This window comes from Megalops cyprinoides, chromosome 17 (genome assembly GCF_013368585.1).
Source record: "Megalops cyprinoides isolate fMegCyp1 chromosome 17, fMegCyp1.pri, whole genome shotgun sequence".
In the NCBI taxonomy this organism is placed as follows: domain Eukaryota; kingdom Metazoa; phylum Chordata; class Actinopteri; order Elopiformes; family Megalopidae; genus Megalops; species Megalops cyprinoides.
Window position 1 is genome coordinate 19727515 of NC_050599.1, and position 12807 is coordinate 19740321.

The window sequence follows — 12807 nt, forward strand, 5'->3', positions numbered from 1 at the left end:
GTTCCCATGATGGTTTGGCTGTCAAGCAAAACAAAATGGTGACAAGGCAAAAGACAAATATACTTTGTTCTAAAGGAGGTCATTATGAGTAGACCAATATGTAAAGGGCACTTAAGGCCATTTTCCAAAAAATGTCAGCCATGACCATAACAATTGTTAGCACGTACAGTTGGAGCTTGCAGTTAATTAAAGCGATTCTTGAAAAGACAATGTGAAAATGAAATGCACCACCCACACAAGTCAGTGGCTCTAATAAGGCAGACTTGTAGACGTCCAGCATGTCCAACAAAGTAGTTGGCCTTATAAAACCTGCTGATTTTGCGGAGGTTTTATTAGCAGTGTATAGCTATGGCTGCTGTACAGAGACTGAGGATGTGAGTGTTGTTTTCTCAGGCTGTAGGGATGTGAGGTGGAGACCCGTATGTCCAGCCTCTGTCTTTATGCCCCTCTGACTCTGCGTCTGAGCTCTGTGCAGTGGACTATTGTTTGTGTATTTTGTACCTTTCTCAGGCTTAATAAGATAATGCGAAAAGGTTAAGGAGGTTACGCATTTGTTTTGGGAAAACAAAAACAGAAGAAAATTGCCTAAAAGGTTAGGACTCTCAGACTCTCTTTTCCAACTCCGTGTTACACCCTACTTATGCACAACATATTACAAACAGTGAAGTCACTTTTTATTGTCAGAATTATAATTTAAATAGTGACTCCTGGGAGATGTGGAGCAGATTTCTGAAAACATTTTAATTAGTTTGTACATCACTTGAACTCTTTCAAAATACTTTCAAAATTACCTTTGAAAACCTATTTAGTACCAAACGACCGCACCGAACTTTGATAACAGGAAAACATTAGCAACTTCCCACTTTTGCACTACGCAAATGTTTCATAGCATCACTTGCGCTACCTTTTTATGCTGTCTATTTACATCCCTGTATCAGGCATCGAAAACATTTAAAGAAAGTAAGATAAGGAAATGGCAAATGTGCCGGAAAAATTCAGCCTTCAGTACAATCCAGTAGAGATCACACTGTCTCTGTAATACACTGTGAGTCTGACAGACTAGCCCTGCATTGTATGGTGTTTCCTGTTTTGTAGGAGTGTGAGCTCCTCATATCTTATCCCAGCAGACACAGAGCAGTCAGACCCTTCGTCTGGCATTGTCACTGCTAAGGCGCAGTGGAGCATTCGGAAAGTGGAGTGGGGCGCATCACTTCTGTACGAGCTGCCTGGTAATGGCTTAATGTAATGGCGTATTGTCACTGAGCATCCATTAGGTTTTATATCTGCCAGGCATGAGATCAAGGTCTGTTTCCTTACAGCTCATTTTGCATGGCGATGGAGAGATTTATTTGGGCTCTCTGTCACATGTGAGACCAAAAGCACGTCCTACGGTGAGGAGTCTAAGAGAGCTTGGCCGAGGGGGTCCAGAGTTCAGGCTTAGCTGGTTCTAGCCGTTTAATACTGGGCAGAAAGTGCTCCAATCTCATGAGTCAATTGGGATCAGTGATCAGTGGAATGCATTTATTTGTGTGAGTGAATGGAGTTGCTGTATTTTTACTCTTGTAATATCCTGTTTCCTCTGGTGGTTTTCCCAGAACAAACTCGGACTGACACGTGCGCTAATGTAGCAGTGTTAGATCAACACGTAAGATGGAGCCACAGATCATTTATATGCTTATATCTGAGGTACGAAAAGAAGAAACTGATTTTTGTATTTTCCACAATTATTTTGGTCTCAATCTGCTAATTCAGCTCATTCACATGTTGCTTTCTAGCTGGTTTAAATAAAAATGTTATTTGTTTTGAATACAGGCAACGGTTGTACAATAACCTCATAGTTCTTCACACTAGCAGTTGAGCATTCCACCTTAATTGTCTCCTCAGCACATGGTAGGAGTTGAGCAGGGGGATTTCAAGAGGCAATATCTCTGTATATATGTGCAGGAAAAGTGGGCAGAAGTGCTAAAGTGAACAGGTGATCGACATGGAGGTGAAAATATAAAATGCAGTTTGCAGCCACTGTAAGTACAGACACGACGAGGTATTGTGGAAGGGTTGGTGACCCCTTCTGGTGAGTTCTATTGTAGGAGTAGCAGATAATAAGAGTAGCTCTGCTGTTAATGGAATTGCTGTCATGTATTGCATGGACTGCACCTAAATCCTGGTGCAGTAGACTGTCCTGTTCAGAAAGCAAACCGTACTAGTGTGTCACCTCTGGAAGTGATCTTGGGAACCATACCAAAGAACTCCCGAGAGTCAGGTGCAGTCTTACCGCAGTGCCCTTTGTGTATAATGCTGAGTTTCTGTACTTTTCAGTTCTCAAAAAAAACAATTTTTTTTACTGACGTCAGCAACCACACTTTCTTGTGTAGTGTAAATTTAGAAAGAATAAAAATGCAACTATTATTTGACCTCACTCACATTCAAGGACAAAGCACATTGCACTTTGACTGAATCTGGGCCTAAAGGGCCACCGTACAGCCACGGCGGCGACTTGACGAGCAGCCAGTAACTTGCAGCAACCTTCCATCATTCGGACCACACCCTCTTGAAGATCCGCCAGCGAGCGGACCGCCCGCTCCGGGTTTGCTGGGATTGCTCAGCGCAGGGAAACTCAGACGCGCGGATTCGCGAGGACCAGCGGAGCCAGATGTTCCCATGTGTACCTGTCCGCGTCTCCCACGCGCTGTCAGCTGGGCTCGGCTTTAATTACTGTCCTTAACACAAGTGCGAGCAAGAGGCTTCTAATCAGTTCACCGCGAGGTCAGAGATGAACTGATTACATGCGTGTTTGAGCACAGATGGTGACAGGGTATTGGCTCTGAGCCCGCTAAGGGAAAGGCAGATCTGAAGTAGATCAGCTTGTGTGTGTGGTAGAGGTGTAGCTTCCTCCTTTACCTCTTCAGACTTGATTTATCTGGCTTGTGCGGCTAAATTGATTGCTTTTGTCTGATGACAAGGTGCTGTGGAAGCCCGTGGCTGTTTCGGTCCGCCGCGGCTGTTAATAACTGACAACATTGTGATTTGCTGGCATCTGCCGCATCTTGTTTTTTTTAGGTTAGCCTGATTTGAGAATGTACCGTAAAGACAAAGTGGTTTTTCTCTTAAATGTTAGCTTTGGTTACAGTGAAGGGACCGAGGGGAAATTTTCTACATTTTTCCATCATCATTTGCAAATGTAAGCCACAGGAGATTTTTGTGTAGTTTTGATCCTCTCAGGAGAATCTTGTATGCAGTAACCATACAGAAACAGCTTTCCATGACACCCATATGACGTTGGTAGCCCATCCAAAAAAAGCCCCAGGTGAATATTTTTAAGTCCAGCTGGGTTTTTTTTAACATTCTGAGTTTAGAAATTGAAGTCACTGTTTTAAAATTTCCCCTTGGTGTTGTGGTCTAGCAAACATGAACTAAAAGTTTAAAAAAACAGGAAATTGAAAGTCGGGTGGGCTTCTTTCGAGACTTTGAGAAGGCTGCTCTCTAAAGTAGTTTTTGCAGTCCTTTTAAGGATACCTTTAAGGATCTCCACCTCCACAACTCAAAGGAGAACTTTACAAAATGCCCTATTGCATCAGGGCAGCTAGCATGGCTTGAATATGTATCATTCCTATTACACTGTCACTGTAGGTCATTTGGTATCTATCTATCTATTTGCCCTTCATATACGTCCAGCTCACATCTTATTTATTAGGCCTTGCATTGTTTTGGTTACGGCAAACATAGGAAAATGTATTTTTAATAAATTTTGCTATAAATTGTAGCTGGCACTAGAACTGAAATAATTCCATCATCAAGTCCATGTGAAATGGAAGACTGTGATAAATGCCAGGCTTCCTCATGTACTCTCATGTACTCTCCTGTACTGTACATTTCTGGTTTGACACAGAGAATGGCACAAAAAATTAATGATAAAAATACCAAAATTCCATAGTCTTTTGTCATTTGTCATGTCACTTCAGATTTCCCTCAGAGTGATGAAACGCATCGTCTCTGTTGCACAGGACGCCTGGTCTCAGAGGGTTAAGTCTACTCAGTGTGTGCGCTTGGAAATTTTTGTTTGTGGTCTACCTTGTTCCTGGTCTGAGGAGCTCACAGACAGGGCCTGTGTTCTTACTGACCCCCCCGCCCCGTTACTTGCTGGAGTGTAGGGCCTGACTCTGAACGTGTAATACCCTTGTGTAAGCCATACGCCGATGTGTGGTTCTGAAGGCCATTGAACATTCAGCAGAAGGCAAAAGGCCACTTGTAACACGCGAGCGGATTAATAATTGGATTTAGGAGCTTTGTATTTTTTTTTTGTCCCTGTGGTTTTTCCAGTTCTCATGCGTTTGCAGGGCTGCAGTGCGGTAATAATGAGAGGAATATTCATGGCTTGCTAAGGAAGTGACGGTAGAAGCTCGTCCTGTAAGTCTGCACTTCAACACGGGGGCTTTGAGGGCAGGCCAAGGGGAAGAGAGGTGACAGAGCAGAGGTGCTGCCATCGCCGTTTGCTCCCCAGCACTCCCCTCAGCAGTCTGTCACAGTCAGCCATCAGTCAGCTCTGTGCACAGGGCTGGCTGGCTTTTGCCTGACAGCTGTCCCCTGCCATCTCCTCCGTAGTGTAGAGACGCTGGCTTTCAGATATAAATCTGCCTCTCTGGTGTCTATCAGAGGTGCGATCAAGGGTTTCCACTAAAGAGGCACTATCTTCCATTAAACATTAAAAACTAGTAAGATTCTAGAAGGAGACCACAGGTGGTGTTAATTTGATTATTTGAATGAGACAGCATATTTGTTAATAAGACAGTAATTATTAACATATTATTCAAATGCAACACAGCAGAGTTGTAATGCACATGGAAAAAGATGAAAGATGGTAAAAACAAGTTGGAATGCTACATGGTGATGCAAGATAAACAAGAGCATAACTTCACATATATTTCAAATCAAGTATTTACGGTGAAAATCTTAACTGTGATTAATTTAGGAATTACTTGTGTCAGTGGGTATTATATGTTCTTCCATACATAATCGACAAGAATTTATTACATTACGTTCATGTAAATGAAGACCTCATCTGCACTCTGCCATGTGAACAAAGCTGTTCACATTCTTATTTATCAATGTGAAGTTGAAAAGGATATGAAGGTTTTTCAGATTCACCTACACTACTCCATTGTGCAATTTTCAAGACTGCTCGCCCCTTCTCCTGCACTAGGTCACTGAAATGAGACATTTCTGATATGGAGGGTGGCCAGAGTGTTTCACATTAAAATAGCAGGTGGGGCACCACTGGTGTACCTTTGAGCAGGCACTGAACCTGAATTGCTTTAGTACATATCCGGCTATGCAGATGTGCATTATATTTATGCGTGGACTGTGGAAATCACTGCAGAAGGGTATCTCAATTTAAAAAGACAAAATCAGCAAAATGGCATGCTGTTATGGTAAATGAAAACTCCATTTTAAACTGTATGTCTGTATGGGAAACAAATACAGTGCTGACAGCCCCAAAAACCCATAACTACTCCCTCTGGGTTTGGCTTTATTAATGAAATAGCAATATAAAAACTTTAACGAGGCCATAATGGTGTCGCCTTAGTCCTCGTTAAGGAGGCTGTCGCTAGGAGAAATAGCACACCCCCGCGCTCACTCGCTCCCACACCCATGCCGAGAAAGGACAGCGGCCTAAATGCTGGAGGCATGACACCAATTAGAGCAGCGAGCGAGGGGGCGGAGAACACACGCTGTCTTTGTTGAGCCGGAGTCCGAGCCGGGGGCACCGTTCCTGTGCGGGGGGGGCAGTCTTCGGCTCCTCGGACTCAGCAGCGGGATAGTCCTCCTCCGCTGTGGCTTCACGGGGACAAGGGCCGACGGGAGGTGAGCATGTGGGACAAGGGGGTCCCACCTGCGTGCCCGGGACTACCGACCGTGGCGGGACGGTCAGCAGGAACCCCGGGGTAGGGTCACTGGCCGACACGCTTTGGCTGACCAGAGCGCCCCACGCTGACCCCCAGCACCTCTCCCTCTCCCACCTCGTAGATCACCGTGTGGAAGAGGTACAGCGACTTCCGAAAACTGCACCGGGACCTCTGGCAGATCCACAAGAACCTCTGCCACCAGTCGGAGCTCTTCCCGCCCTTCGCCAAGGCCAAAGTGTTTGGTAAGAGTCGCGTGTGTGTGAGAGGACGGGGGCCAGGGAGGTCCTGCTAAAACCAGCCGCTGTGCAGGACACAGAACCTCGGGTTTTGAGCCAGTGTGGAGGTATGCTGCATTGTTATGGGTTACAGTCCCGTAGGAAGCAGAGCAAGGCTGATGAATGGGACGCTTTAAATGAATTCTTCATTTGAAAAAGTAAGTGTTGGATAGGGACTGCTGTGAAGCACATGAATAGTGGGATCATAATATACTGCTGTTCAGCTTGTATTCCAAGCATTGCTTAGAAAGTAATTGCATGCCATTTATTTTAGAAGGTAAGACCATCTTTTTATATCAAATGCTGGCTGTGTCTTGTCGTCTGTTCTCAGCCGGCTTTTTTGCTTTTGCGCCATCATTTCAAGGCTGATACAAGAATGTGCCTGAGCCTCAGAAAATCTGCATAATGTCTTCAAAGAGAAGATCTGATTCTGTGGCGAAAGAATTAAAAATAACTGACTGTCTGAAAAAAAGAAACAAGGAAGGCAGGTGTACTGCAAAATGCAGACGAAGGAAAACAGAAAATTCATGCTCGCTCACTGCAGGAGCAAAAGGACCAACTCCATTTCAACAATCGCCTCCATTACACCCCTGAGAAAGAATACAGCTGGAAAGCTGCTCAGTATTTATTGGTTGAGCTCATTTTGTAGCAGTATAGTGAAGTCTTCTTTGTGTTGCTGTATAATGCAAAATCAATAGATTGCGCAAAATGGATGCATTACAAATTTGTAGTGCAGCTCAGTTACAGTACTGTGTTCTATATATCACTGTCATTTTGTACTCTTAGGCTTTTGTCACTGTTAGTGCAGGGCTATTTTACACTGCATTGTATCTGGGGTAAAGAAACTCATGATATGTTTGCAGTTGATTGCTGTGGTACTTATGGTTTCATTTGGCTCGTGGCTAAAAGGAAACCACTTGAACATATTAATGGGCAGCAGTTTCTTGAAATAGTTTGGAGTTGGCCACCTTTTCCTCCCGGAGACACCATAGCCTTCATATGAGAATTTAGGCTTCTTTTCAGCCCCCTTTACTCCACTGTTATTTTGTGCCATTGTTGCTTGTGTATTGTTACCAGTGTTACGTCATTTATAGCCTCCTAAGTCATTTACATATTCAGTTTGATTGGACAGATTACAGAGATGTTGTTCCTGTCTTGTCAGTCCCTCTTGAATAAGTGGCAAAACCAGGGATATGAGTTTGTGAACAGCTTGTTAGAAAGGGTATAGCAAATAATGATGGGTTGGATACTGAGTGGATTTTTACAGACAGATGCTTATGTTGGTCCTTTGTCTTTGAACATGCTGAATAGAACAGAAAAAACTTTAACACCCGAGGTGGGAGTAGTGGTAGACAGCAGCACAGGTACAACAATGAGACAGCTGTAAAAACACATTTCTATTGTTAAAATACCTGTATTCAGTGTTGTGCTGTTCATAATATGATACATTATACATAATACATTAAGCACATATTCATTCTGTGCAAGAAAACTGAAACGTGCTCTGCAAACTAATTCATACAAGGCGTTGCCACCTCTTGAACCATGACAGCATTCGACTGAAAAATGGTCAGTGAGCTGTACAGAACCAGTCAGATAATTGCCTGACCACAGAGTTGTGTTTGACCTGGTGTCTCTGGGAAAAGCCCGAGCCGCTTGTCCGAAAGCCAGATTCACCTCTGTGTGACAGCAGCTTCTTCGTCGCCCCCTGCAGGCCGCTTCGATGACACCGTGATCGAGGAGAGGCGCCAGTGCTCCGAAGACCTGCTGCAGTTCTCCGCCAACATCCCTGCCCTCTACAGCAGCCAGCACATCGAGGACTTCTTCAAGGTACCGTGGCAAAAAATGAACGAAAGCGTGCCTTCATGGTCCATCAGAGGCCTGTGGCCTGCAGAGATGGTGCCGCTGGGTCTTCAGCAGTACACTATGCCCCAATTGGTCGAAGTACACCCACGACTATATTGATGGGCTTTGACTAGGTCGGGTGAATGTATATTAGTGACTTCCAGATCCGAATGTATAAATATAGGAAATTCATGTTGCCTCGAATAAGTTAATGAGGCTGAACATCTAATGGATAAGCGATGAAGAGCATGCTCCGAATACACAGCAGCCAGTGTGTGGAACTCGCTGCGTACTCGCGGTCCTCCACGCAGCTGACGCATGAGCAAGATGGATAGCTTGCACGCGAGACGCGAGCCGATGTGTCGTAATCAGGCCGGAGCTTCACAGGCAGTGGAGGCGGCCCTCGTCGCTGTTCGTTAGCGGGGCGAGGGCGCCCTTCCTGTCCGCGGCGCGGGGGTCCGCTGAAAGGGGGCCGTCCTATGCTAATGATCAGAGGGGCACGGCGGATCTCTCGCTGAGGGTCGAGGGGCACGCCGCCTCATTAGTACGTACATCTGGTGAGTTCTCCCCGGAGCCGTCCCACCGGGACCAGCCTTTGTCCTGCGGAACAATGTCACGACTCCTCTCTGCTCCCTCTGTGAAACTCCCTGCAAAATGGAGCCTGCTGGAAGGAACAGAGGGAAGGAGAGGGGCTGCATTGTAGCCAGTAATCCACCCCGTTTCTGCGGTCTGTTATTCTTTTATTTATATTGACAATTTCTGCAAAGAAGCACTGATGCTGCAAAATGTAGATGGTTTGTAATCCGCGTCTACTTAGTAACAATTACTTGTACAAGTAACTGCTTGATATTAGTTGTAGTTATTACCGTACGTTCACACCGGGAGCGGCGAGAGCGTCAAAGCGACCGGAAGTCATTCATTTTCTATGTGAGCCAGCGTCGCTCGGCGGCGAGCAATGGCATGACTGTTGGCGGTGCGTCTTGGGCGCTGTGGGCGTCAAAGTTGAAGTCTGGGCAACTTTATGGTAATGAGCTATGATACGGTTCGGCGGCAACCAATCGGAATAGAAGTGCTCTGCTCTAGAGAATTCTAAAGAACACAACGGTGTAAACTTTTGTTCCCACCAAAAAGTTAGTTCCCAAGCACAATGGAGGAGAGGTTTATTTAATCAATGTAGGCTACACACAAATTAACGTTAACGTTAACTAAAGACCAAGGCTAGTAAACATGTTCTATAAACTGCATATTGAAATTTGACTTAGCATTTAACATATATACAAAAGTCTCACCACACAGATGGCTTTTAATTAGTTTATTTCATTACCAAACATGTAATTATAATTGTTCATTTCTTTCCTTCATCAATCGATTTCTTACCTTAACGATTAAAAGATTTCTACACTACTACACTACTTGTGGTCAGTCAGCACAAAGATACCGGTCGACACGTTTGTTTGCTTTACGGCCCCTTATGTTTGCAAGCCCAAGCATTCCAAAGGAACTTGTAGCCGCCTATTTCATCTACGTGTCCACTTCTTCGACAGCGTTGTCGGCAGGGCGGCCAGAGCGAATTTTGACGCTTTTGCCGCTCCCGGTGTGAACGTACAGTCAGTATCAGATTAAATTATGGTGAAGAAGCATATTGACTTGCTTTTGATCCCTGCTTTTGCAGGATGTTTCCTGATTGACGTCAATTCAAATGGTCTTTCAGATGATTTATTTTTCAGTAAGCTAGTTGGTGCACTTGTAAACAGTTCTGAATTCATCCCAAAACCCCTGAACCAAACCTTGTCAGGACCTTATAATGCCAATGGATGGTGTTTGTCCTCAGCTCTCTGTCAGTGACACTGTGTCAGTAAAAGTTTTTCTTTCCCTTGAATTTGGGAGTTTATTTAAGAGAAGGTGGGCCTAGATGCTGAGAAGCCCTCACTGACTTTATAGAGTAGTCTATTCTGCAGAGATTTATGGAGTACAAATTGGTACTGTTGCAGGAAGGAGGGGAGGTATTCAGTGGACGTAACCCAGCTGATCAGGTATTGATTCTCTTTCAGGGCGGTGAGGTCCACGACGGTTCCGAACTTATCGGGCCCCCAGAGCCCTTGTCAGACTTCCTCACCGACAGCTTGTCTGACTGCAGCTCTGAAGGTAAGACTGGTATTCTTGAGCCCTTGTCACCATCACACAAGTGTATGCTGTGTAGACTATCCTGCCCCTCTCCTGTCATTTCATAACCCCGCCCCTCACTTCACTGTGTCACCACCCACTCCTGTTATTCTGTAACCCCGCCCCTCACTCAACTGTGATATAAACCACTCCTATTATTCCATAACCCCGCCTCTCACTTCACTGTGTTACCACCCACTCCTGTTATTCTGTAACCCCGCCCCTCACTCAACTGTGATATAAACCACTCCTATTATTCTGTAACCCCGCCCCTCTCTTCTGTCATTCAGTAACCCTGTCTCTCACTTCACTCCATTACCACCCCTTTTGTCATTTAGTTTCTGCCAGCCTGGCTTCACTGCTTAGCCACTTTGTATCCGTCGGCTCTTGGTACCCCTCTGTTGTGTAAATGTCTACCCTTCTTAACCCCCCTGCCACTCACAATGTGCTTATCAATCCTAGCAGCAGGATTTCTCTAATACCTTTCTTTAGTTAAAATTAGATTGGTTGCCACTGTGGAGCCTGAAGTGCTGTTATTTTTTGTTTTATTTTCCTTGTGAGTACTTATTTACTTTATTGCCAGGAACTGTCATCAGTTGTTTAACAGATTGCAATCTAACAGCAGGAACAGAACACCTGCATTTACCGATCTGTCCAGTAGAGGTCCCTGTAGCATTATTTTAACAGTGTAACCTGAGTTTGCTGTAACGAATGCTGCCTGTCTGATGTGCAAAATCAGTTTTCCATACAACTGGACTTTCATGTACGAGGTATATGTTTTATTTATGAGGTGTTAATAACGCACAAAAACAGATGAAGTGTGCCCTTTAGTTCGATTTAATGAATTATCAGAGGTTTTAATGTGTTGGTAACTGTCAGTATATTGTTTGTAAAGCATCGGATGCATTGTTTAACCTCTCATCACAATACGTTTTTCAAAATAAAGTGTGCCCAGTTAGTTCATTAAACACTATGCACCTCTTCAAAGGATATCAACCGATGCATAACTACACCTCTGAAGTATTTAGAGTATGCTGTTCAGTTGACATTCCTACAGTCCTTTGGTCACACACTGTCATATTAGAACACGTCAGTGCCATTCAGAGTTCAGACATATTTTTTAAGGAAAACAATTTCTCTCGATGGAGAAGAGTCACAGTTGCTCCTCCCGAGCGCCGTCAGTGGTCTTTCATGATCTGGCTTAAGAAAGCAGCAGAGTGTAAATGGAAACTCATAACCGCAGTCAGTGTCCTCACTGCGTGTCATTGGACAGAGGCAGGCGGGCATTGGTGAGAGGACGCTGGGCGTCGCCATGCGGGGGTGGTCCCCTTCGGAGTGTCTGAATGGGACGGTCAGCACGTGCCGTGAAATGCAGGGGGTTAAACTCTCACTGATGTGCCATGGCTCAGACATGTTAACTTTAAATCATGGTACCTTTCGCAGGTTCAGTGAGATGTGCAGTAGTCTCTATCTCAGTCTCATACATTAGAGCCTCTCTGGCTTTTGATTGCTCGATGATAGCCTTCCAAAGCACTGCGAAATGCTGTATAATCTATAGAACATGCAATATTATTTAATCAGCTTTTGTTGAGCAACATTCATCCAATGTCTTTATCAATTACTGAATATTGAATACAAGCGCTATTGGGTAACTTCTCATACAGGCTTCAAATGGGAATTTGTATGCGTGTACACATGTGTAAGTACAGTCTGTGCATGTATGTTTAATCAGATTTCGAACATCGAGTATTGACATGCACAGTATAACTACTCTGTCCTAAAGGTCTCAAGAGAGCGAAACAAATGACGTCATCAGTAATGGTGACAGATTCCACTGTGTGGCGCTATTTGAAGTTGCTTGTGCACAGCGTGGCTGCAGTGAGCAGTGAATCTGTGGTGGTTGGGCATAAAAGCAGACAGAATGGAGAGCTCTGGGAGGGAAAGAACTTTCTTGCTCACGTCCATGGAGTGTTCTGAATGGCTTTATGATTTGGAACTTAGAGGAAAATATCCTAAGGTTATTCTTTTAGAATAACGTATTTAATTCCCAGATAAAATTGATAGGGAAAATGGTAAGCAGAAACAAGAGCAAGCACAAAGTGATGGGATACATTTATCCAAAATGCTGAAGCCCACCTTGGCCATTTGTTCCCCCTCCTTCTCTGATTGCTACCTCTCTATGCCTCTGGGAGAGGAATTGTTAGTTCTTAGTTCTGAGTGAGGACAAAATACATTCTCAGCAATGCCATACAGAATGTTTCTCAGTAATCACAGGATGTGGTTTTCTGGAAAATTCACTTAAGACAGTGCCTTATATTTCTCTTGAACCCTGGGTTGTCCGTTGTCCTCCTCTTAATTTTTTTTATTTTACCTGAAGAGAATGTGTGTGTGAGCGTGTGTGTGTGAGAGACAGAGAGAGAGAGAGAGAGAGAGAGTGTCCGTGAGTGGCTCTGAAAACGGGTGAACGTGGGCGAATCGGGTGAAAGGCGGGTCTGTGTTTCGGGTGGGGGGGGGTGAGGATTTCTCTCCAACAGCTGTGACCCAGAAATAAGGCCCCTGTCATCCCCCTGCGCCAGCTAGTCTCTCTCTCCCCACAGCGCATTGTTCTCAGTGGGCCATTGTGC

The 12807-nt window shown here is 44.7% G+C and overlaps 1 protein-coding gene across 1 annotated transcript in view; it reads left to right on the forward strand.

Annotated features, from left to right (window-relative positions):
* Nucleotides 1-12807, forward strand: part of rps6kc1 (ribosomal protein S6 kinase polypeptide 1) — a 65141-nt gene that overhangs the window by 6997 nt on the left and 45337 nt on the right. Inside the window, exons 3-5 of the mRNA XM_036549824.1 lie at nucleotides 6022-6142; nucleotides 7890-8005; nucleotides 10072-10165. Of these exons, the coding sequence (XP_036405717.1) occupies nucleotides 6022-6142; nucleotides 7890-8005; nucleotides 10072-10165 (331 nt within the window). The remainder of the gene's footprint in view (nucleotides 1-6021; nucleotides 6143-7889; nucleotides 8006-10071; nucleotides 10166-12807) is intronic.